At 49.9% G+C, this 27,386-nt stretch overlaps 10 protein-coding genes across 10 annotated transcripts; 2 read left to right on the plus strand and 8 right to left on the minus strand.

Annotated features, from left to right (window-relative positions):
• Positions 1 to 1,491: 1,491 nt before the first annotated feature.
• B0J16DRAFT_181523 (uncharacterized protein) lies at positions 1,492 to 3,295 on the minus strand. The gene has a single exon (XM_046122612.1). The coding sequence runs from the start codon at positions 3,084 to 3,086 to the stop codon at positions 1,548 to 1,550; it is 1,539 nt and encodes a 512-aa protein (XP_045978697.1). The 5' UTR covers positions 3,087 to 3,295; the 3' UTR covers positions 1,492 to 1,547.
• Position 3,296: 1 nt separating this feature from the next.
• On the minus strand, positions 3,297 to 4,865 carry B0J16DRAFT_181518 (uncharacterized protein). Its single transcript, XM_046122611.1, has one exon. It carries the CDS (start codon positions 4,722 to 4,724, stop codon positions 3,588 to 3,590), a length of 1,137 nt encoding a protein of 378 aa, XP_045978698.1. The 5' UTR covers positions 4,725 to 4,865; the 3' UTR covers positions 3,297 to 3,587.
• A 1,149-nt stretch (positions 4,866 to 6,014) lies between these two features.
• B0J16DRAFT_181548 (uncharacterized protein) lies at positions 6,015 to 7,940 on the plus strand. The gene is made up of 2 exons (XM_046122613.1): positions 6,015 to 7,760; positions 7,814 to 7,940. The coding sequence occupies exons 1-2, from the start codon at positions 6,399 to 6,401 to the stop codon at positions 7,874 to 7,876; spliced, it is 1,425 nt and encodes a 474-aa protein (XP_045978699.1). The 5' UTR covers positions 6,015 to 6,398; the 3' UTR covers positions 7,877 to 7,940.
• A 243-nt stretch (positions 7,941 to 8,183) lies between these two features.
• Positions 8,184 to 10,070, minus strand: B0J16DRAFT_292088 (cytochrome P450). Its single transcript, XM_046124311.1, has 4 exons — positions 9,736 to 10,070; positions 8,702 to 9,684; positions 8,516 to 8,653; positions 8,184 to 8,460 (listed from the first exon to the last, which is right to left on the minus strand). The coding sequence occupies exons 1-4, from the start codon at positions 9,932 to 9,934 to the stop codon at positions 8,242 to 8,244; spliced, it is 1,539 nt and encodes a 512-aa protein (XP_045978700.1). The 5' UTR covers positions 9,935 to 10,070; the 3' UTR covers positions 8,184 to 8,241.
• A 1,373-nt stretch (positions 10,071 to 11,443) lies between these two features.
• Positions 11,444 to 12,982, minus strand: B0J16DRAFT_292090 (uncharacterized protein). The gene has a single exon (XM_046124313.1). It carries the CDS (start codon positions 12,914 to 12,916, stop codon positions 11,576 to 11,578), a length of 1,341 nt encoding a protein of 446 aa, XP_045978701.1. The 5' UTR covers positions 12,917 to 12,982; the 3' UTR covers positions 11,444 to 11,575.
• A 648-nt stretch (positions 12,983 to 13,630) lies between these two features.
• Positions 13,631 to 14,804, minus strand: B0J16DRAFT_404002 (uncharacterized protein; the record flags this gene model as incomplete). The annotated part of the gene is made up of 2 exons (XM_046132759.1): positions 13,631 to 14,343; positions 14,392 to 14,804. The coding sequence occupies 2 exons, from the start codon at positions 14,802 to 14,804 to the stop codon at positions 13,794 to 13,796; spliced, it is 963 nt and encodes a 320-aa protein (XP_045978702.1). The 3' UTR covers positions 13,631 to 13,793.
• A 259-nt stretch (positions 14,805 to 15,063) lies between these two features.
• On the minus strand, positions 15,064 to 16,296 carry B0J16DRAFT_404004 (uncharacterized protein; the record flags this gene model as incomplete). The annotated part of the gene is made up of 2 exons (XM_046132760.1): positions 15,064 to 16,176; positions 16,230 to 16,296. The coding sequence occupies 2 exons, from the start codon at positions 16,294 to 16,296 to the stop codon at positions 15,185 to 15,187; spliced, it is 1,059 nt and encodes a 352-aa protein (XP_045978703.1). The 3' UTR covers positions 15,064 to 15,184.
• Positions 16,297 to 16,539: 243 nt separating this feature from the next.
• On the minus strand, positions 16,540 to 19,209 carry B0J16DRAFT_309792 (male sterility protein-domain-containing protein; the record flags this gene model as incomplete). Its single annotated transcript, XM_046124932.1, has 1 exon — positions 16,540 to 19,209. One exon carries the CDS (start codon positions 19,207 to 19,209, stop codon positions 16,582 to 16,584), a length of 2,628 nt encoding a protein of 875 aa, XP_045978704.1. The 3' UTR covers positions 16,540 to 16,581.
• A 952-nt stretch (positions 19,210 to 20,161) lies between these two features.
• B0J16DRAFT_364627 (NADP-dependent oxidoreductase domain-containing protein) lies at positions 20,162 to 22,637 on the plus strand (the record flags this gene model as incomplete). The annotated part of the gene is made up of 3 exons (XM_046129953.1): positions 20,162 to 20,668; positions 20,717 to 21,037; positions 21,621 to 22,637. The coding sequence occupies 3 exons, from the start codon at positions 20,162 to 20,164 to the stop codon at positions 22,635 to 22,637; spliced, it is 1,845 nt and encodes a 614-aa protein (XP_045978705.1).
• Positions 22,638 to 22,729: 92 nt separating this feature from the next.
• On the minus strand, positions 22,730 to 26,855 carry B0J16DRAFT_292098 (uncharacterized protein). Its single transcript, XM_046124314.1, has one exon. The coding sequence runs from the start codon at positions 26,843 to 26,845 to the stop codon at positions 22,787 to 22,789; it is 4,059 nt and encodes a 1,352-aa protein (XP_045978706.1). The 5' UTR covers positions 26,846 to 26,855; the 3' UTR covers positions 22,730 to 22,786.
• Positions 26,856 to 27,386: the final 531 nt, after the last annotated feature.

The raw sequence follows: 27,386 nt of genomic DNA on the forward strand, positions 1-27,386 counted from the left end.
TTCCCATGACCATAGATACCTTTGATGGCATCTTGATCCGTAAAGCTCACTTCACCAGGTGAGATCCGAACGACCTGTCCGTACTTTTTGTGAAGTTCCAAGACATCATCATGCCAAGTACCTCGAAAGTACCGAATGAGTCTCCAGAGACTGCTTGCTCTTGCGAAGATAGGGCCGGGGATGTTGCGCAGTGGATGGAAGAAAAGGTTATACACAATGCGAATGACGATTAGGCTGAGTAATGTGATGACAAGACCATGTTTGGAGCGCAGTAGGAAGGATATCGCCGTATGAAGGTCTGCATTGTTGGTGTTTGGCTGAACATAGGCGCCGGGTCCAAGGTTGGTCTTGTTGTAGAACTCCATCTTGTTCGCATGGCCTTCATGAATCAGATGTCGGCAAACATTGCTGTCTTATATGCAGATTCCCTTTGGCGGCTGGGTGTTCCCACTATGAGTCGGAGACAACATCTCGGGTGGTGTCTCGGGCAGAAAGCTGCGGACCGTGGTTGGACACTCGCAGCCGCCCTGAAGTGTTTTTGCTTTGTTGCCAATGACATTGATCCAATGCGCGAGAAGGGATAAGCAAGGCCCGTTCCGTAATCGACAGATGCAAGTAAGACCAATCCCACCATCTTGCTCGTAAAACGCCACCTCACTCGTATCTACAGCAGCCTTGATTTCGCAGTTCAGTTGTACCCTTCGTGGAAGAGGTCGAGGTGATCGCTTGTGAAAAAAAGTACATCAAGTGTTCTCATTTGTTCACTGGCGGGAACTGTTCAATTTCCATCCACTCATGACTGAAACTGTCTCAGATCGTAGCCTTCACGGCATCAGCCCAATACAGGTAGCCAATCCATTGCCGAGCCGAGAAGGGGCTGCATGAGAAATGATATCATATCTGTTGGTCAGCCCAAATGCAAAGTGATAGTTGCGAATATTGGCTCTGGTTTTGGTGATATCATGCAATTTCCCTCTTGGCGCGATGTGAAGAAGCCATCACCCTGCATTGTCTCCCTTAAACAGGGAATCTTGGGCATCGTTTCTTCCCGAGCTGAGATCTCTTCTCTCACTTGGCTGAGACAACAGCACCTCCACAACCAGTCAGAAATTTGCATCGTTCAGCCACCAACCGCAGTCATGTACCGTCGAATATTGGACCCACAATCAGACTGTCTCACACCTGCCGGCCTGCCGTGTGTACGGAACATCCCCGAGGGACATCACCAAGGCCTCAACTTGTGCACGCAGCTCTATATTCTATCACTTCAAGTATTCGGCCACCACCAGAGCAATGTGGTTGTATTCCTACTAGGAGTACCTCGTTATGTAAGTATAGCGACCCCAGCTACCCAGAATACAATCACCCCTAAAAATCCCTGTAAATGTCCAGTTGAATCGACATTTGTTCTGTTATTCCCAAAAAGCCACCCATAGTAAAGACTGATCCTCATCCCAAGCCTCCAACAATCTATTCCAAAGTACTTGGCGAGCCATTTTCCTTCCTTCCCAATATGTTTCGTATACCGCTCATATGCAGTATGGTCGCTAATAAGGGCTCCAGAGATTTGTTCCTCCATTCTCAGCATTGGGTGTTTCCTCTGATGCTAGTGAAGGCGACACCATAGATGGCGACGTAGGAGTATCGACAGCCGGGACATACGCATCCACCGTATAGTCAGCGGTGCAAACCTTGGCAGGGAATCGGCAGTATCCCTTCCCAGTACCATTCGTTCGGTGACGACAGTCCGCCTTCTGGCAGACATGACCGTTGACACAGTTCGCCCGACGACAACCTCCTCGGCGCGAACAAATGTTCGAGCGAGCAAGGTGCTCCAAGGCTGGCTTGAGATCTTCATCAATGGGCATGTGTTCATATTCACAGTTTTCGTTCTCGCATGAGTTATACAGCTGTGCACTATTGCAGAACTTGCGCTCTTGAGAAAGTAGTTTGAGGCGCTTCGCAGCCTCGGGATCGAGAGGGGGTAGGAGGGCGTCGAGACGGTCTTCGAGTGCATTGACGGGCACCGTGCCTTCGGGAATATCTTCCTTCTTGGGAAGAGAGTCAATGTTGAGTTTTCCGCCGTTGGATAAAGTGGCGCTCCGTCGCCAGTCACCACTATACCGGTCGGATTTCATCCCGTTGCTCGGGGATGGTGTGCTAGTCTGACTGGACGTTTTGCTGTCATGGGCGAACTTGCAGCTATTACCATATCGGCAATTACCTTGCATGTAGAAACTGCAAACTGTTCTGCCATCGTTATTTTCTTTCGTAGGTGTGTATGCTTTGCCATTGCTAAGAGCCGGACCCAAAGGCGCCTTTGCTGGGGCAGCAGTGTAAGGTTGTTGGAGAGGCGTGTGGCGGAACACGCCAGGTAATTCCTCAACGTTCATACCAAGTTTGTTAAATTCCTTATGGAACAGCAAACTCGGCGTTCGAACAAGCGTGAACCGTTCGCTATTACCCCTAAAGGGAGTAAGATCCGAGACATAGCCCACATCATGGCATGCGGCGAAGTAGATGTGCTTGCACTGGGCGTTATCGGCATAGAGTCTGAGAATTGCTTTGAGTTTGAAGTCGGCGTTTTCCTTTAATTCGCCGGCGTCGATAAAATCAGCCAGACCGTACGACCTGTTGAATCCAGCTGTGAAGGACGACAAAGATCGCTTTTCCGCGCCCACGAGACCGTTCTTAAACAGCGCTTTGGATAGTCCGGTAAGGTTGGCGTACACGCGAACCATGACCTCGCAGCTTTCGAGACCCTTGCGACGCAGACTATCTTTGATAGTATCGTTTAGTTGTTTGGCAGCTCTGCTACCGCCTTGTTCACCAGCCTGGATGAAGCGCTCGTCAAAGATGTATCCATCGCCATCTACGACGACGAGAGCGAAAGGATTGCGCTCCTGGCCGCGAGCGAGCTGTTTGTATCGCTCTCTACCCTCTCGTTCTTCTTCATAGTCGCTCTTGAGACGCTTATAGTCCTCAATTAGGATAGTGTACTGGTCGAGGAGTTCCGTGAGGGCGTTGTTTCTGCGGAACTCGGCTAGCTTATCAGCTGCTGCGTCGATGGTGGCATCAGGGAGCATGGTCGCAGGATGGCGACGGGACCCGCATCGCCAAGAGATTGAGATATGTTTATGGTCCGAAGAATGATGTGAGAGGGAATTAAGTGAGCTGAATGATGGCACGTCGCTTATGCTGAGTGAAAGTGCCCGCACCAAGCAACCTGGTAGATTTAAGCGGACGAAGCAGAGTCATGTGATCTGCCACGTGTGTCACTGTTACTGTTTCTTTTAGGCGTCAATGGCTGCAACCCAATCCAACAAACAGTAAGGATAGAGAATGTTACAAAAATGACAGAATGTTAATCCGATGTTCGGTTTCCGTGTGTTTGGCACAAATGGCTGCTAGTAGCTGTCTTTGTCAGAGCAGTGTTGGTGTAGGCACCCGCTATACCCTAGTTTGGTGCGCCAAAAATTGACTAGGGATGTAAATCTGGCGACAAGTCTCTTTGAGGCCTTCCTTTTTGTTGATCTATCGCAAATATCTTTCACTCATGATATCATGTTTCAGCCAAACTCCTTACTCTACAATCTTTGTCCTTCAATCCAAGCTTCACTGAAAGAATAATCCGTATACCCGTCCCTGCTTCTAACCTTGTAAAACGTATCCCTGTCATATTTCGCTAAAGCAATATCCTTTGCCAACCTGAATGGCAAGTCAGGGTTCGAAATGAAGTGTCGTCCGAAAGCAAACGCCACTGTGTCATCCCTGAAACGCGTCTCAAGCGCGTGGCTTGCCGTTTCAGCCGTGTATCCCCCCGCGACAATCACTGGTGCCGACCTTGCCCATGCATCAAAAGCAAAATCAAGACTTTCCTTGTCTTCGTCTACCATCCTTTCCACATTTCCGGCGATTCTCGGCTCGATGAGGTGAAGGTATGCGAGGCCGAGGGGATTCAGCTCCGAAATGAGATGCGTGAATTGTGGCTTGGGATCGTCCATTCTCATGGCTTGGAAAGTACTAAATGGTGACAAACGGATAGATGTTCGGTCTGCTCCTATCTCTTTTGATACCACTCTGGCTACCTCCAGACAGAAGCGTGAGCGCTTTTCGATACTTCCGCCCCATTCATCGGTCCGTTTATTGCATGTATCCTGAGTGAATTGATCGATCAGATATCCATTCGCAGCGTGTATCTCAACGCCATCAAATCCAGCATTGACAGCGTTCTTTGCCGCACTAGCGAAAGACCCAATGCATTCCCAAATTTCATCCGCAGTCATAGGTCGAGGTGTGGGATGATCGTCGGCAATGGGAATGTCGCTGCTGCTGACCATCTCCAGCCCAGCTTTGTCCAAAGCGTGTTGACGGGCTGCTCTTCCGACATGCCAAAGCTGCATGAAAATAAATGAACCCTTGGCGTGAACCTCATCCGTTATCTTTTTCCAAGCATCAACCTGTTCTTCCGAATAAATGCCCGGCGCGTTCTCATCACGGCCTCTCGATTTCTCTGAAACAAACGTCGCTTCCGTGATGAGCAGAGTTCCAGGTATCGAAGCTCTTTGCGAGTAATACTCCAGCATCATATCTAGCGGTACGTGGTTCTCATCAGCTCTGAGCCTTGTCATGGGCGCCATGACGACGCGATGCTGGAGCGTGCATCGGCCGATATTGACTGGCGTCGCAACGGTGGCAACGGTCGCAACGGTCATGTTGGACATGGGATTGTCGGAAAGTCAAAGGGAATTAATTACCGAGATGTTGAAGTGGATGTCGATGATGTCTGAGACCCCCGCATTTTCGGCACGTCATTGGGATCCATCTCCAGCTGTCAAAATCGCTCGGATGTTACTGATGGAGTCGGTGGATCTCTACGTTGTGTTTCGGAAGTTAGTAAATAACGACATCGGTAGGATATCAGACGAATTGGCTGCCGAAAGAATATGAGATGAAAATAATTGAGTTATATCGTGCGAGCTTAGACCAGCACGAAGACAAAATACTTATTTTGACGGTCCAAGCCTTGGAGAACAATCTGTCACCCACCTGCGAGTTTCACTTCTCACGATGTTCAGATTGTTCCACTTAGCTGTGGAGTCAAAGTCAATCGATATATCGTCTGGCTACATTTCGTATTGCACAGTATATTTAGATTTATTCTGTAGGCCGCGTGTTCATCGATTGTTGCTACTCGTTGCGATGACGTACCCAATATTGAGCAATTTTGGAACGAACCAGTGACAAATTTCCAAAACTTCCTGGGGCTCTCAAATATCTAATCTGCGCTACCAGCCTACTCTATCACACAATCATGCGACATCTTTCCATCACTTCTAAACCTCCATGACATTACCCGGCTATAACCATTCTCCCAACAGCGTCGATCTATCCTCATCCGTACACACTGCTCCGAGGAAGTGTCAACATTCCCCGAGCCCTACACCAACCGAAACATTGGCAGGTGACAGTTCCAACAGATCATATCTCCTCGGCCAATGCCCAGACCTGATGTCTCTTCTCCCTTTCCCCCGCGATTGACAATTACCAATTATTCAGCGCCGATCGCGGCAAACCAGCACGCCCTAGCCGCAGCACACAGGCAAAGATGATCATGTCTGGACCCTTGCTTGCGAGTCTGGGGTAAGGTTTAGCCCAAAGTTAATTATTGGTCGGTTGGTAAACGGCCAAGAGCTGAATGGACTCAACTCACCGCCGACCGTTGATAACAGTGGTCTGTCAAATAAATGATTTCCTGCTTTATTCCCCCCAGCCCCGCTTGCCCCAGACTCTTATCTCGTGCCCAGCTACTCTAAAATACCAGTGAAAGCTTGGCTTTGGTAGGTAATTCGCTGGTTGATGGCCTGTGATCAGGATACCCCTCATTGAAATGATAGGTGGCTTACTGCTAACTCTTGGCTTCCGTAGTGTGTCGCACCCAGATACCTCCAGCATTTCAAAACCCTCAACTCCCCATCATTCATTATCGATATTGAAGAACTGTCATTTTGTAATCAAAGACGTGACATGGATTGATAAGCTGCAGATCGTTGACAGAAAAAAAGGGTATTCGGCAATGTCAAGTCCAGGGCGTAGAAATGAGTTCTGGTGTGTCGGTTTTTAACTAACCAATTAGACAAAACCCAAATGCACGACCAGGGCGCTGCGTCGGCCAAGACAGCCAATCAATGCAACCTTGAGCCTTGGCTGAGATAAAGGGTCATGTGTTGGGCTGTTGTGTCTGTCACTTGTGGCGGAAGTGAAATCGTCAGCTTTCAAGTATCAGGTTGCATGCTCTTTCTTTTCTCTTCATAATCCAATCCAATCATGCTGTAGACTCTTTACATTATATTGATACCACTGATTGTTCTTGATATTACCGAATTTGTTCAGTCACAATGTCTGCCGCTCAAGTTCTATTCAACACTACTCCCAATATCTCTGTAGCCGCTGAACCCAAACGCAGAGGAAGCTGGGTTCCTACACGGCGCAAGTCAGAATGTCCTCTCGACGTTTCCATCGATAGACACTTTGAAGCCAAGATCTACACATCAGGCTCAACCATCACTGGTTCCGTCTCTCTTTCACCACAAGCAAACCTCACCGTCGATGCCTTTGACATTGTCTTTTCTGGCTCGGCGTCGACCATCGTGCAGATGCTGCATCAAGGTTCCATGCCCAAGTCTGCTCACAAGTTCCTCCTTCTAAGAATGCCAATTCCTGAAAGTGCTTTGCCGGAAGATGGTGTGTTGCAGGCTGGGTTTACTTATCAAGTACCCTTTTCCTTCGTCATTCCGTATCAGCTTCCTAGTGCGGCTTGTAGGCATCGCAATGCTATAATTCGGGAACGACACTTGCAGTTGCCGCCGACGGTGGGACCGGCGTGGGAGCATGATGATATGGCTGTGCATACCGTCAATATCACCTATGGCGTCGAGGCGCGAGGGTCATTCATGACTGGCAGGGGTAAGTCGTTGACTTTGGAGAGAACACATCCTGTCAAAGTGATGCCTTTCCTTCCAGAGCAACCTCCACTGCATATCGTCCCCGGCAACCCGCGTTATGTACTCTCCCAAGAGAAGACCATCCGAAAAGACATCCTTTCTTCCAAGTTGGGTTTCATCAGAGCCTCGACTTTACAGCCCGATCCCGTCACCATCACAACAGACAAATTACAACCGTCCGATATCTCATTGAACATCGATCTCGAGTTCTGGCCCAACGGCAACAAAGAGCCACCAGAGATCTACGCAAAGTCAGCTTCTATCAAGGCATCCACATATTACTCCACAGGCCATCTAAGCTTTCTTCCCGACCAGCACAGCTTCCCCAGCGTGATGCCAAACCCCATCCTAAGTTTCGTCCTCGATGAGAATGCAACAGTCACATGCCCCAAGCCAAACTGGCGACTCAACTCATCATCAACACCTTCACCGCCAGTATCCCGTCGTGGCTCAGAGTACTCAGAAGTAGGCGACGAGCCACCGCGAAATGTTCCCCGACGAGGTTCCAAGAGCAGTGATATCATCAAGACCGAGGCGCCAAGACATACAGCCACATTACCCATCTCCATTACGCTGCCAAGCCCGGATAATAAGATCCTGCTACCGACGTTTCACTCTTGTCTTATCAGCAGAACGTACACACTCGAGATTATTCTTGCTTCGAGGGCTCATGGTTCGAGCTTTACACTGCGGATGCCGGTTCAGATTGCTGTTGAGGGTGAGGGTGAGACTGGAGTCAACCACGTACCAACTTATGTGAGTCGTACTATCACGAGACTGTGATATGACGAAGCTAACAGTTCATTCAGGAACAGGTGCAAGCAAACCAAGATCTTTTTGATACCCTTCCCACCTACAACATGACCCATTGAAGAACCACGGTCTATTTTGCTTTTTTTCTGTTGAGCTTTTTGGAGGTCTATTTCTCAAGCGTGCAGTTCAAATCAACACAATTAAATAACCACGGATACCAATTTCAGCTTCAAATCCGTGTCTATTTCAACCTGACTTTTGCATCCGTGGTTGTTCAATGTGTTGATTTGGACTGTAGAGTCTTGGGAACGAGACTTCCAACAAGCCCAAATACCTCTGGCGTTGGAGTTTCTGGGTTTTTATTTTGTCACAGATTGTTATGTTTTGGAGGCGTGCTTTTGGCGTGAGGGAAACTTGAAACATTATACCCTTGTCAATTATAAGCATTTAGGAAATTTAAAACTCGTTTATATAACTACTGTGCTCATGATTCATCCTGAGCTACCTTTTCTGACTGGCGAATTGCAACGCGTACTTGAAAGTCCAACGGCTTGACGAACCAGTAATTGTTCGTATGCCAATCGTCTCGCTGAAGTGACTCATCGAGTTCGAAGTCAAAGTCGCGGATGATGCGCGGAATGAGCTTGGACATCTCGAGCATGGATACGTGACGGCCGATACAGGTTCGTGAGCCGAGTCCGAACTTCGATGTAGTGGTCAGCAGCGGACATGGTATGTTGTGTGGATGAATGACCTACAGGCATATAATAACGGTTCATTGCAGAAAGCTTCTCAGTGTCCGTTGTGAGCCATCTATCGGGGTTGAACACAGCCGCATCTTGGCCGAAAACATCTATGTTTCTGTGTGCCACCCAGCAGTTGATGCCGACGATAGTCTGTCCGTCATTAGTTATGCCACGCCGTTCTTCAAGTGATCAACTTACGCCTTCGGGAAAGAATCTACCACAAATCTCCGCGCCGCCGTCGGGTACAACTCGCTCAAGCGGCAAGCCCGTAGCTGGATGCATTCGCAAGGCTTCCTTGATCACAGCCTGGAGGTAAGCCATCTGCTGGCTCTCTTTGAACGTTGGGGACTTTGAAAGCTCTCCCCGCGACGCCATCTCGTCGATGTCTGTTCTAAGTTTGTTCAAACAGCCGGGATTCTTGAGCAGGTAGTAAAGAACAGCCGAAAGGCTGATGGCAGTTGTATCAGAGCCAGCAACCATGTTCGAAGTACATCCCATGAGAACGTGATATTGTGTGAACACCTGTGGGTCGGCTGCATTCTTGGCCAGGAACTTGGTAAGGAAATCTTCCATTGTGACTTCGCTTTCCGCCGCGACAGGCTTCGGGGATGTCTGAGCCTCTCGAATCCGCTCGTTGGTGAAGTTAAGCACATAAGCTCTTCCTGTGCCTTTGTTTCCCGCTAAATAGTTCCTGATCGGGAACAGATATTGATGAAGGCTGGGGAATATGCCACAAAGTGTCGCGTAGCCGAGATGATCTTCCAAAGCCCGAATGACTCCGCGGATATCATCTCCACGATCCAAAAAGCCGAGTCTTTTCGCATAAGTGATCAGCCCGATGACATCGAAAGCATAGCACTGGAACCAATGTCTCATATCCACAGGTAAGCTAGAGCCCGACGTGGACATTTCCGAGAGGCGCTGCGTAAAAAGATCGGCACATTCGTCAACGAAAGGTTCATAGTGCACAAGAGAAGACATGGCGTAGGTCGCTTGGTACAGTTTTCGATTCTGTGAATGACGCTTAATTGACTGATCGCTGAATATGGCCCATTTTCCGGGGCTCGCCCAAGTAGTGTACCATGATGACTTGGGAAAGTGGTTGCCGAGACCGTAGATCACTTTTGCAGCTTCAGGGTCGTTGACGCTGTAGCGGTTTGGTCCATAACGAACAATGGGTCCTAGCAACGAAACTCAGAGCTGGAAATTATGTATTTTGAAAGGAACCATACCATATTTCTTGTACAGATCAAGATTCACATTCTCGAACGACCCTTTCCGGACGTTCCAGAAATACCATGAATCCGTGAAGCGAGCCAGGAACGGTCCTGGGACGTGACGAAGCGGGGAGAAGAGCGCGCGAAGAAGGAGGTGTGTGATGAAAGCGAGAGCGACGACAGGAAGAAAAATGAGTGATATATTGAGAGTCATCGTGAAGTTGATGAGAAATGAGAAAAGGTAAAAGCAAAAGGGAAGGAAGAGGGTGCTGCCGAGGTGTTGATGATCATGCCGCTTCTTGAGTATGGCGGATAAGCGGGGCTCGGGAATAGCGTAACGTCACGGTGAGAACAATTGGCCGCGGTGATATAAGAGAGGAAATATGGAATTTGGTAATCTTAGACTAGCAATTAGGCTACTTTATTCTGGCGCACATAGAGACCATCACTTCTTCGTAGCCAATCCGCGAAGCTCAAATCCGAGAACATGAACACCGATTAGTCAGACAACTCCGTGTCCATGCTCAAGTCACCCTGCGTGCTGTTCACAGACCGCATCGCCGCCTTTAACAAATACCACCTCTTTTGCTTGAACTTTTCAGCCTCCTCAAGGTCGGCGAGATTTCCCTGCTTGCGTAGCTTCTGACAGACCCGGGAGTGCTTCCTCCAGATGATACAAAACTTCAAGCTGCGCTTGTACTCAGTATCAAGATCCTGCATGCGAAATCGCAACTGGGTGGCTCGAAACCACAATTTCCATTCTCTTTTTTCGTGCCAAGAAGATACTTGGGCTTCGTGTTCCTCTTGGGGCGATGGGGGCGGATTCTCGATGAATAGCTGCTCGACGAGATTTGCGACGGGTGTCTCGGTGGATCGACGGGCGCGAGCTGCTGCCCTGCGGGCCCTGCAGCGTTCTTGAAAATCGTGCCGCTGTTTTTCAAAGATGATCAGTTTCTCGAGAAACCTGAGACCCTCGTCGTATTTCTCGAGGGGGGATTGAAATACAACAGGAGGGGGTGGCCTCCAGCGATCGGCGCTGCGCCATTGAAGTTCCCGTTCGAATACCTCTATAATCAGGCGAGATGCTTCGTCCATGATGATGGATGGTGGATGGAATGTCTGTTGGGATGATGTATAGATTTGTTTGTGATGGAACTGTGAGAGTACGACGATGTAGAAGTCTAGAGGTCTTCCCCAGGAACTTGGAGGTTTTATTTATACTTCTCCTTCATGGAAAACTTTGACTCATGACACCAAGGTTCATAGGCGAAGGGATCATATAATCTTGAAAAACCTTGCATTATGCGAATCTTACTTAAACATCAATGGAAACGATGCACATTCGGTACCTAAGACTTTGTACCCGTGATAAATTGTTACTTCGCAGCTAGTGCTTCCATGTCTTTGTGTGACGTATCATACTCCAGAGAATGCACATGAAAGTCGAATGCTAATCAAGCTGCATCTCTCTGAGTTAGCTTCAGCTTCCCCCGAGATCCCGGTCACCGAAAGACTTTTTCTCATGCAGCCTTGCATTATTCTGAGTACATTCTTAAGCTTTAGTTCACTTGCATATCCACTTGATTGCGCCTGCACCGAGAACTTAGATAAAACTTGTCACCAGGAAAGCATATCCACTTGATAAGCCGTAGGAAAGGGTTTGCAAGAAATCAGTCGACGGTGATGCAAGACAGACTTCACCAAGACTTCGAGCAAGCGTCATGCCAGATGGTTATGACCAAAATCATCAATTTATCCTTTTATCTCGCTTCTTCCGTGGGTATACAATGCTCTGATACCTCCCCATCTATGTTTTTACTCCTAACGTACATGAAGCTCATCCAATTTTAAACATCTATTTCAACCAACCCTTAGGTCCTCCCCATGTTCCCTTGACCATGTAGTTCTTGTACACCCAGGGAAAGAAGTCCTTCTTCAAGTGGTAGAATGATCGTCGAGGAATAGCCTGGTCAATGCCCAAAATCTCGCCGAAAGTCTCCTTGGGAACACCACCGTACTTGAATTCGGCGAGCATTACCTTGCCGTACTCAGTCAGGAGAGGGCATGAGGTGTAGCCGTCGTAGGCGGGCTCGGGTTCTTGGCCGTCCATGGCGCGGAGGAGGTTGCTGACAAGAACGGGAGCCTCGGATGTAACAGCGGCGGCGGTCTTGGAGGTGGGAAGGCTGGAGGCGTCACCGGCGGACCAGACGTTGGCGAACTTGTTGTGGCGGAGGGTGTTGTCGTTGACATCAACGTAACCAGCCTCGTTAGCAAGAGCACTGCTCTTGACGAAATCGTGAGGTCCCATCTTGGGAACGACGTGAAGGAAGTCGAACTGCTTGGTAACCTTCTCCTGGCCCTCAGGACGAGCAAAGATGGCCTTGTCGCCGTTGATCTCGACGAGGTCGTGCTGGAAAAGACCCTCGACACCACGCTCTTGGCGCATCTTCTCGAGCGCGGCGCTGTACTTGGGAACACCGAACATGACGGGCAGACCGGTGGCGAAGCTGATCTTGATGGGAGAGGCGGAAGGGTTGGTGGGGTCGTAGAGACCGGTCTGCTTCCAGTGGTCGAGGGCGAGCCACATAGACTTCTGAGGAGCACCAGCGCACTTGATCACACCGGCGGGCTGGGTGAAGATGGCGTTACCCTTCTGGAGACGCTGAATGTTGGGGAAGACCTTGTCGCAGTGGTCGTAACCGTAGATAGATGAGACGGGACCGCTCTTCTCAGCAAGAGCCTCAGTAAGACCCTTGACACTGCCGTAGTTGATCTTGATACCAGGAGCAACAACAAGATGCTCGTAGTTAACCTTGTCGCCAGTTCCAAGAGTAATAGCGTTATCCTCAGGAGTAAGACCGTTGACGCTGACGTTGTAGAACTTGATCTTGGGGTCGATGAGCTCAGGCATGTTCATCTTCAACTCCTCCTTGGTCTTGAGACCAGCACCGACAAGAGTCCATCCAGGCTGGTAGTGGTGGTGCTGAGCAGGGTCGACAACAGCGATGTCATCGTGGGTGAAACGGCCGGTTCGGAGAAGTTGATGGCTGATAGCGAGACCAGCAGAACCTCCTCCAATAACAACGACCTTGTGGCTCCTTGTTCCGGAGGCGACGGCAGCAGCGGTGGCAAGGCCCCGACGGCTTTGGCTGAAGACCGCAGAGCGGGCAGCCATTGACACGCGACTTGAAAGCATCTTGAAAACTTGAACTTTTACAGAAAACAAAGTCAAATGCAATAAAAAAGCTCAAAGAATAAGATGAGGCCAGAAAAAGTACAATGAAAGTGACGTACTGTACGTACCCACTGGTGCATGCCGCTTTACTGTATCAGGGTCAATATTGGGCGGATCATTCTTTGTCCGGGACGGAAGCTTACCGAGTGTGGATAAGTCTCAATTGCGTGATTCAGGGATGATTGTTGTTACCGCCGATGGCCCGAATTTGAAGCCCGATGGCCCAGAATCGAATCACAAACGGCGACTGCCGGTATCAAAGGTCGAATAAGCTACATATAATATTTACCGAGAGGCCTGTGATGCTCAATCGCCGTTTGATGATATACTTCTATTACACGATGCAGTGACTCTGCTGTCAAAGTTTTGTGTTTCCAGTGTGAGTAGTGGACTTTTGCGGGATCAATAGTTATCATGGTGGAGGAAAATGACATCAAAGATCAAAACTACAACAATTTTTACAACCATTAAGAAACTTCAAATGTGGGATAATGCTATTGACTACACCTAGAAATTTATTGAGAGGAAGAATGATTGCTAATTGTTTTATGGCAAGACAGACATAATATTGTGTGCTCGTTACCCTGCAGACAGACTCCATAAAAAAACTGCGATCTTGCTTGTGCAAAGCTATCGCGAGTTAATCTGATGATATTCCTCTGTCAAAAATATCTAGAACAAACGAAAACGTTTTCCATCTGAGTGGTTTATCAATTATCATGTTATACCTTCGGCGATCAAAAAAGTCCCCGCAAGCCGCATCTCGTACGACTTCCAAGATGTGTCATTCTAACTCCACACTCACATCAGACAAATTTGGAATCCTCAATCCAAACAATCAGAAGCCGACATCATCCTCAACAATCTGAAAATTAGCTCCAATACCAGCTGATAGTCCGCTACTCAATTCCACTGCTTCACTATCAATAACAGAAGCACAGCTGCCAGCAGCAAAAACACCACGCACATTCGTCTCATTGTAATCGCCCTCAACCAGTATCCGGCCTGCCGATGTCATCTCAAGATCAAGCTGCTCCGAAAAAGGCCCCGTGACGGCTGATCGAGGTTTATGAGCTATAAAGCTGTATGAAGCCTTTGTGCCGTCGTCGAACTCAACGTTTACGGATGACTCTGCGTCTGATTTGGTGAACGATTGTATGGGCCTGTTGTTGATCTTGAAGCCTCGCTTGACAGCGGCGATGACTTGAGGATGTTGCTCAAGATGAATCATGCCGTTGGTAAGAAGCGTGATGTCTGAGAAGTGTTGACGGGCTAGATGAGCAGAGAGAATGGCCGAGTCGATGGACTCTGGGTCGCTCGAGGTGATCAAAGTAGCGGCATGAGATAAGGTTAAATCCTCGAACTCGGGGCATTGAGAAAAATCCAAACTGGGTTTTGTTAATTCCAACTCTCACAAAGGCTTTAGATGTACTTACATATTTGTACCCCTTAGCTCTTTATAACCCAGTATGTTGGGGAAAATCTCATGACTACCCGTAGCCAATATTACCTTTCGGCCCTTCCAACATCGACCCGTAATGTCCTCCACTTCGAACACCATGCCTTGCTCACGAACAGACTTCGCTGCGGTACTGATGAATGAGACCGTTCTGTACTTGGTGTTTAACTCGGTGATCATATGGGTATGCAGTGACGTCAGATTCTCTATGTCACGACCTTGTGAACCAGAGCGTTCGAAAGAACCGAAGACAGCTGCACTACGTCGTGCACGACCCAAAGCCAGAGCTGCTGACAGACCAGCGGGTCCTGCTCCTATGATCAAGACATCAAGCGCGTTGCGGAGGAAATGAGGGTCGAGGCCCCGAGTACTGGAAACTGCATGAGGCATGGCTGCAGGACAGGATTTCGAGGACTGGGGAAATTTGGAGATTTATCACAACATGAAGCAAAAGTCGGGGGCCAATGTGGTATATAAGAGAATGGAGATGAGCAGAGACAACTCGTTAGACCCAGGGTAAAGGGATGACTGCGCCACCCGAAACAGTTCCTTCTCGGGAGTAATTGGCTATTTGGTGATCCTCTAAATTCTTAGGCTATATTGTACTGAAACTAAAGACCGAAGTGGTCGGACGTGATGATGTAAGATTACCAGCACTCAACAGAAGGATTCCAGATATCGCCTTAAAGCAAATGCTAGCGCTTATTAACTTACAAAATCAAGTGGCCTCTCTCTGTGCTGATAGGGTGAGATTTAAATCCTCATGAATCCTAGGGACTCAGCCCGAGTGTCCCAAGAAACGTCTTCGCTCCTTGCAAGATCTTCATACATAAAGGCTCCTTATCTGTCAAACGCCTGTACGGGCAATCTGGCTTAGGTGGCAAGGCATGCCATTTCACCTGTCGCCGTTCCAAGAGATGGATGAGACCCCATAGAGAGTCTTCTTTGTCGTCACTCCCGTAAACTTCCTGTTTGACAGCTCTCCTGGCTAGCGCAGCCCATTCAGAAGGACTGGTCTGAAATGAAAAGGCAGAAGCAGAATCTTCCACAAAAGGTCCAAATTGAATGTACATCGGCTGATTTCCCCCCGACATGAGATCACTCTCCTTGGTGATGGACTCGAGTACTACTCCATATTGCCTGGCTATCGACATGAGAAGTGTACCCAATAGTTGTATGTTCTGCATAGAAGAAAGATACTGCGTTGGACACGTTTGACAATGTGCTAGCTGGCTCACTGTGCTGAGCGTCCTGCGCAGAAACATGAGACCGGATGGGAAGACAAGGTCCGTGTTTTTGCAGAGATCGTCCATGGTGAGGTAAAATGTTGCTAGACAGGAACATGATGGAGATTCTGATGAACCGATATCTGTGCTATTGGCTGTGTCTGTGCGTTCTGTATTGGAGATAGGCGTCGAGATGACGTCTATGGAGTGTTCTGATGGCAAAGACTGTTGTTCGGTCTGTAAGCCGGGATTGATACTTGCAGCAAGTGACAAGCCCAGCAAAGGATCAATGTTGAAAGTATCCAGTCCGCTAATGGATATAGGAGAGAATAAAGATGGAGTACCGGAGTCAGCAACTGGACTGCCTAGATCCTGTTGATCACGCGGGCTGCTCTGCGTCGGAGTCAAAGGAGGTGTCAACCTCCGCTTCGAAGGCCGACCCATGCGCTGCTTGACAGAGTAAACACACTGAAGACCATGGAAAGCACATCTCGCACAGGTCGGCCTTTCGCCATTGCACTTGCACTTCCTTTGCCCTAGAAACAGATCAGTCTTGCGATAGTACACAGTGGAGAGCTTGGCAACGTACGGCATGCGTCACAAGCGGAGCGTTGTGCAGCGCGAGTAAGAGGGGCACTAGTTTGAGAGCTGGTCATTTTGAGAAGCTAAATGAGCGGAGAGTTTCAAGTCAATTATAGTGAGATTTGGATGGCGTTGGAAGAGATGAAGGAGTTTCGAGGAGGTAAAGAGGACGGGTCGGAGACTTAATGGAGGATTGTCCAGTGGCCGGGGTCTAGCAAATGAGGAGAGAGAAAAGTCGCCGACGAGATCCACTTCTAGCCTCTCGCCCAATCAGAGCATGGGCGTGGTTCACCAGCAAGGAGTTTCGAGACGGCATGCTAAATGATTCCATATCGCTATGTACCCTTCTAACGATACTCCTATCCCTTGATGGTCTCATTAACCCACTTCCAAGTCTGTAACAGCCGTTCCCGATCCAACGGCTGAACATCCTTAATTGTACCCGAAACCTCGCTTGTCTTCTTGACATCAAACGGGCTGTCATCACCACTCTTCTTCAACTCAACATCTTCCTCCATCAAAAGCCCATAAGACTCCTTCCACAGCCCCAGAAGCGCCTGTGCAGGATGATTAATGCTCCTCTCACCAAGCGCCTTCTCCAAACGTTTGATCCAATCCCGAGGTGAAACCCTTTCGAACTCTGGTGTTCCGATGCTGGAGGATAGCCAGTCTAGCATTTCTGTCCATGTTGGTGTCGTGTGAGGATTGAGAACGTGGTAGACTGGCGTCGAAGAAGCATCGTCTGTTGAGCGTGAGATTTCAATGACGGCTTGAGCGGCTTGTTCCACAGGAAGCCAATTAAGCGGCTCGCCAGGGATATTGGGCAAACATCCCGTTATCTTTGCGGTCGATAGTAACAGGGGATATGCCTCTGTGGCGTTCCATACACCCGACCCATTGCTGCAAAGCTGGCCCACACGAACAATCGATGCACCACCTAGACCAGCACAGACCTGCTCAGCTACCCACTTCGAGCGCGAGTAGCCCAACGGAGAAGCTTCGCTAGGATCCTGCGGCAGTTCCTCAGGAATAGGTTTGCGCTTGGAGTCGCTCACTGCTGCGATAGAACTAACGAAGACAAAACGCGCACCGGATTCAGCGGCAAGCGCAGCGAGGTTTCGTGTACTAACGATTTGGTCTTCAAAGGAAGGGAGACGAAGACTGAAGTTCACTGCCCAAGCAGAGTGGATGATCGTTCCGACGTTTTCCATAATAGCTTGCCGGTCCATGTCGGAGAGACCCAGATTGGGCTCAGTGAGGTTACATGGTAGGCAAAGGACTATGACGTTGCTATTTTCTTGATTAAGAGCTTGCAAGCCGCGACTACTCAAAGCTTCAGAGACTCGCTTTTGCGCCATAGCCGCGTCGTCTGCACGTAAAAGACAATAAACTCTGTCGACTTTGGAGTCTTGTCGGAGAATTTCGAGGATATGCGTGCCGAGGAAGCCGGTGGCTCCGGTTAAAAGGACGCTCTTCCCTGTGCTGCGTGAAGCCTTCTTGACATTTCCAAAATCGGTGTACTTATTAGCGAGATCTTTCATCGCTTGAAGATCTGAATCTTTGGAGTTACTGCCGCGGTGGTGGTGTCCCTTTCTCACACAGTGGAGGTATTCGACAAGCGCGTTGACAGTGCCCTGGTCGTAGATAACGTTCAAGGGCAGTGGCTCGTTCCGGGGCGATAGACAAGCTCGCTCAAGCAACTTCCGGATTTGAATGCAGGCAATCGAATCGACGCCCTGTCGGTACAAATCCTGATCAGGCTCTACATCCCGTCCCAGGACCTGGTGGAAACAATATCGCACCGTTTGCGAAAGCTCGTCATCCGATACCTCTTTAGATGAAGAGCCTCTTGCATAGGCTCCCTCAATCTCCTTCTCATATCGCTCTTCTGCTTGTCTTCGAAGGATGGTCCCCTTGCTACTCTTCTCCAGTGCCTTCTCACCTTCCTTCACAGGGACAACTACAAGCATTGCCTTGGTGATCCGAGCATGGCTCTGGCTCTCGTTGTTCATTTTATCGATGTGTGGCCAAACTGCATCGATGACTTCTTGCTCGCTAACCTCGTTTGACGAGGGGAACAATAGAGCGCCAGAGTACTCTCTTCCTCCGCCAAAGATTAGAACATCCTGGAGTAACTTTGACGACGCAAGTATACTCCCCTCCACAGGTGAAGGATCGAACTTCTTTCCGTTCGCGAGAGTGATTTGTGCATCGGCCCTACTATGATACCGCCAAGCATTCTTGATCGTGGAATGCGGCTCGAAAAGATCGGACGTAGCGTATGATCCATCCTCACGATTCGTCTTGATAAGGAATGGCCAATCTGGCTTGACAACAAGTTCTGAAAGACCATTGTCGCGAGGCTCGAACTCGAGTAACTTCGGGTCATCGATCGGTCTGAGGAATTGCCACTCCTTATCGCTTGCGTAGTCTCGATGCGAAGACATCAGAAATCCACATTCCGCGCTTCCCATTCGCGACAAAAGATTCACATCCGCTTCAACAAGCCTATCACCTACCGCAGGAGGAAGGGCTGCGCCGCCAACACCTACAAGATCCATCGACTGCAGAATCTCGAGTCCACCAAATTCTTCAGAAAGCATCTGAAGTACATACGGTACCGACGAAAAGTACTTGACGGGGCTTGGACTCTTGGCCCTCGCATACTCAAGCGCTTTCATAATATTAGTCCCAGTGATTGGCGCATGCCCCTCAGGAAAGAACCAGATGGCCGCGCCACTCGTCCAAGCCCTCAAACAATCCGGAAAGCCACCATGGTAGAGCGGCGTAGTGGAAAAGGTAGCTGGTTTGTCTTTGCCTTGGAAGCTGTAGAGCGCGCCCATGACGCCGAATTGAGTCTGGGGGATGGGCTTGGGAAGACCTGAAGATGTCCCTGATGTGTGGCAGATGTATGCTGTATCGGAGATATTGTCTGCTTGTTGGAACTTGGGTGTTGCGTATTCCTCTGGGTGGTACCTTGGGACCATTGCGACGCTGATTTCATTGCTTAAGCCACGAGCGCGGTGCTCATACAGCTCGTCGACTAGAACTTGGGTAATTTGCAGGGTCTGGCATAGATGTGTGATTGCTGGCGGTGCTAGTTGAGGTCTGCAAGAGTCAGCCCGTGTCAATGGAAGCGGGGGAGTGACCTACGCGAGAAGCAACACTGTATATCCCAAGCGCATCAAGCCGAGCCATGTCAACACAAAGTCCGTACTGCTGGCAGAGAGAAGGCCAATGGTCATCCGCGAAGGATCCTTTGCTGGAGGCAAATGGTGCGATAATATTTGCGCGGCATGTCTTGATGATTCTGAGAGACTCCGAAACGTGAAGAAGTATGGTATCACTGTCAATGTTAGCGACGCGACCAGATAATCGCTGAAGGAAACAACCTTGACTTGACTTTAAATGTTTGAACGTCGCGAATCCAAGCGCTGGCGAATCAGGAATATTATCAGCCTGGTCGTCAATCAATTCCAGGACCGTCTTCCATTTCTTCGCTGATCCATCTTGGCGTTTCAATTGCGCAGCTTCTCCAAGCGTACAAGCGAAATAATTCGGCTCAACAGGCGCCATTATAAACCACCACGTTTGTTCAATAATAATTGAGATTGGATGTGACTCTATCGTGAATTGACTCTGCCACTGTTGTTACCCCTCTTGCAGTGGCTTAAGCTGCGCCTGCTTGCACGAGCAACTCATGTCATCATCGACTCATGCTTGTGAGACACAACAGCACAAAAAAAGAGGAGCACAGAATTACAACGTCATCGATTCACTCAAAGCCCATTATGACTGGATCTTTACGCGCTCCGCATGAAACAAAAATAAACAACGGTAAAAAGGAAAGAGAGAAGAAAGTCAATTGCATTACCCCTCTTTTGGTTACGAAAATTGAATCAACACCAGAACCTTATCACATTCCTCACGATCTCAATCATGGAGCGCTCGCAGTCTGATACCCTCCCTCTCTCAAATTCCGTCGAAATTCCCCAGCTGGGCTTCGGCGTGTATTTATCTCCTCCCGAAGTCTGCGTTAATTCATGCCTCACTGCCTTGGAAGCTGGATACCGCCACATTGACACAGCGCAGTACTACGGTAACGAGGCAGAGGTGGGCAAAGCTGTGCAACAGTCCAACGTTGACAGAAAGGATGTGTTTCTTACGACCAAGATCCTCGAGGCTGCGGGATCTGTCGATTTGAGCTATGCGAAATGTGTTGAGAGTATCAAGAAGCTTGATCCTGAGAGCGGCTATGTTGATCTGTTTCTCATTCATAGCCCGAATCCTGGTGCTGCGAAGAGGAAGGAGATGTGGCAAGCTCTGGAGAGGCTTTATGAGGAGGGAAAGGCGAAGAGCATTGGCGTGAGCAACTTTGGCATCAAGCATATTGATGGACTGAAGGAATTCGCCAAAGTCTGGCCTCCTCACGTGAACCAAATCGAAGTACGTCTCACAATTCCATCTCATTTACAAGTACTAACGTCAAAACAGTTGCATCCTTGGTTACAGCAAAGAGACGCAGTGTCATACTGCGAAAAGAACAACATCGCAGTAGAAGCCTACGCTCCTCTCGTGCGTAACCAAAAAGCCAACGACAAGACCCTCACCAGCATCGCATCCAAGTACAATGTCACACCAAGCAAGGTTCTCATCCGCTACTGTCTCCAGAAGAACTGGATTCCCCTGCCCAAGAGCGATACGCCGGAGCGCATCAGGGATAATGCGGATGTATTCGGGTTTGAGCTGGATGAGAAGGATATGAAGGCGCTGGATGATCTTGACCAGGGTGATGCGGGTGCTATTGTGCAAGCTGTGGATAATTACTAGGCTTGAGATAAAACTAGAAGTACGGTGTGGTGTTGTGTTGCGTCGAGGTTACACCAGGATCTCACCGTTATTTTAGCTCCCGAGATCTGGACTGCTTATCGTAGTAGATCGTAGATCCTGGCGATAAACGAGGCCTGTCAAGTGGATGGGTCTTGAAAGCGTCATTGATCGAGCAATGTTTCAGAATAAACTCAATTCCTCCAGTGAATAGCTACATCGGCGGAGGGAATGGTCCTCCTTCACCGGTTGGTTGAACGTGGCACAATGCAGCCCAGGTACAACCATTTGACCACGTCTCGTCGCGCAGCCACGGGAACTTTCTTTTCTTTTTCCTCGCCTAGGTAGAATTTTATTACAGACTGGGAACAAAAATGAGAAGGATTCAAACTATAAGGGATAAATAAGCACTGGTAAATAATGACACAATCCTGTCATATTTCAATGACGTGCACGAAACCTCATCATCTCTTTTCCCCCTCTTCATCCCTCAACCTCTCCCCTCTTTTCTCACCACCCTCAATCTTATCTCACATCTGCAGCTCCTACCAAAATGGAAAACACCACCAAGAAGAGGCACAACGCCTATGCAACCCTCATCACCCGCGACTCGTATCTGCCAGGCGTCATCATCCTCGCCTACACCCTGCAGCGCAACCACTCATCTTACCCACTCGTCGTCCTCTACACGCCCAACCTTCCCCAAAATGCCCGCAGGGTTCTCGAGCTGGAGGCTCCAAAATGCAACATGATCCTGCGCGAGTGCGACCATCTTCTGCCACCCAAAAACATCAAGATGACGATCATAGCTGAGCGCTTTGTTGATACGTGGACCAAGCTGCGCGTGTTTGAGCTCTTCGAGTATGATGCCGTTTGCTATCTGGACGCTGATATGGCGGTGCTGGATAACATGGATGTTGTTTTTGAGTGTGAGGAGCAGTTGCCGGATGATTGGCTTGCGGCGAATCATGTTTGTGTGTGTAACCTTGATTCCGACTCGTGGGCGCCTGAGGATTGGAAGGCGGAGAATTGCGCTTATACACCACTTTCGCATCCTACGGCGCTTAAAGAGCCTTTGCAGCCTACAGCGACATCTCCTTCGCCGCATAAGCTGCTCAATGGCGGCATGTTCATTTTCCACCCTTCGCAGAGTCTTTGGGATCGCATGTTGAATGTTTTCAACACGACGCCTCAACTTTCAGAGTTTATGTTTCCAGACCAAGACTTCCTCGCGTTCTTTTTCGAGAACAAGTGGTATGCGCTTGGATGGCAGTACAACGCTATCAAGACGATGCGATACTGGCATCCGAATATCTGGAGAGATGAGGAGGTGATTTGTTTGCACTACATCGTCGATAAGCCCTGGGCGAAAAGAGTGGGATTAGATGGTGTTGCTGGGTACAAGGGTCTTGATGGAGTTACGCATTGCTGGTGGTGGCAGCTTTACCAGTACTGGGAGGATGAGAGGACTTCTGATGGAAAGGGAGGTAATGAGGCGATTGCCTTGTTGCAGAAGCTGATCGCCCCAGCGTACACTATGGAGAACGGCTTGGGATATCTGAACGTGGCTTTGCCCGTAAGAGCTTGAGCATAACGGTAGGATGATTCGGCGTTTGGGACCTCATGAGTATCAAAAGATGAGTAAAGAATGGGAGAAGTCGGGAAAAAAGATGTAGACACTTCAGAGTGGACAGACTATTAGATCAAGGTATACGACAATGAGAACTATTGCGAAGATTACTCTACCTCCATCCAAGTAGTCTTCAACTGCGCAATCTGCATCCAATCACTCATCTTGTTCGCATCCGCCATCCCAGCATGCATATTATTCATCATGTTCGCAGCAGTAACACCGTGTTCAGTCTCATAATACCCAACCGAGCTATTCCCATGCAGATTACCGTCGGTTGTTCCCATGATGGACGACGTTGAGTTCATGCCCTGATACATGAGACTCAATTGGCCTTGCTGCATAGCTTGCATTCGCTTCATCATCATCATTTGCTCAATCATCTCGATATGCGGTATAGTAGCGTTGTACACTTGTACACGCTTGGTTCCGAAAGCACGGAAGTCATCGAGGGCTTTCTCTGACTCTGGTGATCCGGGAGGCCCAGCGGCACAAGCTACCAGCCACATGTTGCGCATCCTCGGAGACCACAGTTGACAGATCAGGGTCCTCTCGTCGTACACACCCTTGACAGGAACAGATGGGCCCAGTGGAGTATCGGCAACAAAGTTGAGCCAGCAGTCTTCGCAGGCCAGGGCCTCTGGGTGTCCCCACCATTTACTCTTCCCCTTGTTCCTGATGCCAGGGCAAGTAGGTACTCCAGCCCATTTCTTGACATAGTCAGTGTAATAGCTGAAGACACCCTTATCCATCGCTTCTGCAAACTTGTTGATGAACATGCCCCATCGCGGGCTAGAAGGACAGAAGTTGCAGACGATGGTCGCAGCAGGGTCGCGTTGCGCGGGCTCGAAGAAGCGCGTAAGGTTGGATGTCTCAAGGATTCCCTTGTAACATGCTTCGCAAACATCAAAATCAGGGCAACCACCAGCGACGGTCCACCAATTGCCCCCGACGATACCATTGGCAGTACAACGGACCAACCCACATATGGCATTGGCAGCGTTCCAAAAGACTTCAAAGTCGCGACGGTAGATGGCAGCCTCAAGAGCGATGCTCATATTGACAGCCGTGTCTGTCATGCTGCATTTCCACCTTTGACCCAACGAGTTCAACAAAGCATCAAACCCTTCACCACGAGCATGACGTTCAAATTCGTTGCCAAAAGGTGTCAAAGCAAGCTTATCCAGATAGCATGTTTCACAGATCATCATATTCTCGATCCTGCGCCGTGGAAGGATCCAACGGCCGTTGTTGGACTCTTCATCTCTACCTTCACACACAGGAAGATGGATGCGCGCTTTGACTGCTTCTACAAAGCCATTCCAGTGATCCTGCTTGGACATCTTGGCGATAGCTGTTGTGAGGTAGGGAATACACAAGTCGCACATCCACTTTTCATCTGGGCCTTGTTGGCGATATGGGGAGAAGCGAGTCTGGAACGGAGTGCCGGCAATGCGATCCTCGTAGCAAGCATCGCAAGAGATGAATCCATCGACTTCGTTGTTGACCATACCCCACCACTTGACACCATCGGCAGCGGTACTCAAGACTCTGCCTTTGCAGGCCGGTGCAGCCAGGCTCTTTTCTGCAAACATACGTAGATGGCCGATATCATTGGTCTGTAAGGCTTGAGGCCAGAGAACCTCTCTTGCACGTGGCGACCAGAAGCCACACTTGGAGTCAGTGCCTTCTGGGGAATGATACCGTTCAAAGTGTCCAGCGAGATGTGTGCTCGCGATATGATCGGCGTAGCATCTTGTACAAATGAGATACTGCGGTGAGACAGCTAAGCGATACCAGTCAAGAGCGTATGTAACCACTCTGTCCTCTGGGCAATACGGTAGTGTGTCGACGACCATGCCAGTAGCCTGACAGGGCGGTGGCCCGCGCGGTCCTTCTTGCCCATGGATCGGGTTGGCATTAGACGCGGATTGATGTTGGTGTCCATTTTGCACATTGAGATTGTGCATCTGAGTGGACAACGAATCGACTGGGTCTTGAGGATAGTCATTCGCCGCTGGCTGGCTATACACCTGCTGGGTGGGTGCGGGCGGAGGTTGCTGGGCATGCGGCGATTGCTGTACTGGCTGGTATGGTTGATAGGGCTGGATAGGCTGGCCGCCCGCCACCGTGTTTGGAGCGCCAGGTGGTGGCGCCGGCGCAAAATGTGCGGGATTCGTGTAATCTCCATGAGCCGCTGGTGAAGTTTGTTGATGGTACTGGCTGTTCGCGTCGGCCACGGGCTGTCCATACTGGGCGGGTGGTGGTGGTGGTGGTAGCGGCGACTGAAGCGTAGTTGGGCTATAAGACTGGGACTGGGTACCAGCTGTTGGCGCCGAAGGAAGGATCCCACTGGGCTGATTCAAGTTTTGCAACGGCGGTGATGAAGGTAGGGAGCTGTGGTTCTGACCAGGAGTTGATGCTTGCTGTACAGGTGCCGGAACACCCATGTTGGATGGAGGCTGCCCATGGGAAGGCGAGTAGTGTTGACCATGGGGAGGTACGTAGTGTGCCTGGGTCACCGGTACGCCAGTCGGCGGCTGTTGGTTCGGAGGAATGCTGTGCTGCTGATGCGGCGACTGAGTCGGAAGAAGTGTCTGTGGTGCATGATCGACAGAGCCTATCTGAGCGATCGGATACGTGACCGATTGAGAGATTGGCTGCGTCGGCGGTACAGCATATTGGCCATGTTGCTGTGCGAGCGGAGCCTGTTGTGAAGGCTGTTGGGATTGATGCAAAGGGCTCTGCAAATGCTGCTGAGTCGGTGACAGAGGCTGAGAAGGATTCTGTACCTGGCCGTAGGGTACTCCTGGCGTAGACATCAATTGAGCGCCGTGTGGAGACGTGGTCGGCCCATTTGGAACCGGAGCGCTGGGGTGATTCTGTGTCTGCTGTTGCATTCCAGGAGGCCCATGGCCGGGTGCGCCAGCCTGATATGTCGGCTGAGCAGTGGTCTGCAAGCTTGCTGTAGCCGTAGCCGGATTGTATGGAGCGCCAGGATGGATATGCTGTGGCGGAGACGCCTGAGGATGCATCTGGAGAACAGCACCGTACTGTTGTGGTGGAGGCACTTGTGGAGGGCTTTGTCCATAACCCGTTTGCGCGACACCTTGTCCTGGCGAAGGTATACCTTGAGGCGACTGGACTGGGGGCGTCGGTGCGTATGGATTGGACTGCTGGTGGTGCAGCACAGGCTGAGGATACAGCGAGGCGGTCGCTGTAGGTGATTGAACTACTTGCTGGGGAATTGCACCTGGAGGAACAGCGACTCCGTTCACGGGGGGCTGTGGCTGATGATGGAGATGTTGGGGAACATGCTGTCCGATTTGAGGCTGTCCAGGAATCGCTTGCGACTGCAATGGGAATGACGCTTGATGCGCGACAGTAGGATAGCCTGAAGCTCCAGGCGAGACGCTCTGCTGCGGTGTCGGCGGCGCATGCTGAGGATAGCCCTGCTGACCAAACCCTTGAGGGAACGAGTTTGTAGGACTCAAAGGCGTCTGCGTCGGGTGTTGCTCAGGATTGTATGTCGGCTTCGGTGCTTCGCCAGTGTATGAAGCTGTGGAGGATGGCGATGCAGCGTTGGCGTTGGCGGGGTACTTGGACTTGATGTTGCTGGCAAGATTACCCAAAAAGCCCTTGCCTGTTTTGTACAGTGACTGGGCGGTGGATTGAAGCTGTGCGGGCTTTGCGAATTGGGCTGCTTGTTGTTGGTATTGCTGTTGATGCTGAGCGGGTGTTGGCGGTGCGGCGACACCATACTGCGGTGCCTGTTGACCAGGAACGTACTGTTGCGGAAGACCCGGGTGTTGTTGAAGTTGGGGTGATTGATGCACTGGGGGACCAGATGCTGGCGACTGGTAGGCTAGCTGCGGACCTGGAATCGGCTGCTGGCCTGGAATCGGCTGTGGTGCAGGAGGGTATTGGCCTTGAGGCGATTGCGAATAATGCGCTTGAGGAGTATGCGGGATCTGATTCACGGGCGGACCTGGATGTGACTGGTATTGGGGATGTTGCGCGGGCGCATATTGCTGAATTGGTGCTTGTCCTGGCGGAGCTTGCGGATACTGGGCGTGGTGTTGTTGTTCGGGTGGAACCTGCCCTGACTGATGCGCAAACTGAGGGCCTGGAGACTGGTAATTGTTGTAAGGCGGAACAGCGGCCATCTTGTCTTGGCAATAATCCGACTCAATTATGAAGCTTCTCAATACCAATCTACAAATTTGCCAAGAAAGGCCGTCCCAAGAGGGCTTTATTACAATTGTCCCTTCTCGCAGAATGCAACACGGCGGGGTCTCGACCGGTCGGCGCATTCAGCTGAAGCATTAGTCTCACATCACAAGGCACAAATAGCAACACAACGACCCTGAGAACGCCTTGTGCACACAAAATGTTCACTTCGTGGCGCCTGACTCGTTAATTCCAGCAGCCACGTCGCTATGCTTACTCTTTTCTTTTCAGCCGCAGGAGAATGAATGTCACCCAAAGCAGGGGTCAGAAGAATTGGCCGCGAAAAGCATAAGAAACGAAATAATTTGGTCACCTTATGCTAACCTAGGATAGCATTTAGACTACTTTATTTCTGCAGCCTAAGCCTTAGAAGGCAGTACTTGACACCTTCCTGAATGGGTAAAGATTTGTATTGAGATGTCACACTGGGCGATTTAATTGATATGGAATTCTTCCTTCTATTTAGACTATCAAGCT

The sequence above is a fragment of the Fusarium flagelliforme genome (assembly GCF_020744385.1).
Source record: "Fusarium flagelliforme strain FIESC 12 MPI-CAGE-AA-0113 chromosome Unknown B0J16scaffold_7, whole genome shotgun sequence".
NCBI lineage: Eukaryota > Fungi > Ascomycota > Sordariomycetes > Hypocreales > Nectriaceae > Fusarium > Fusarium flagelliforme.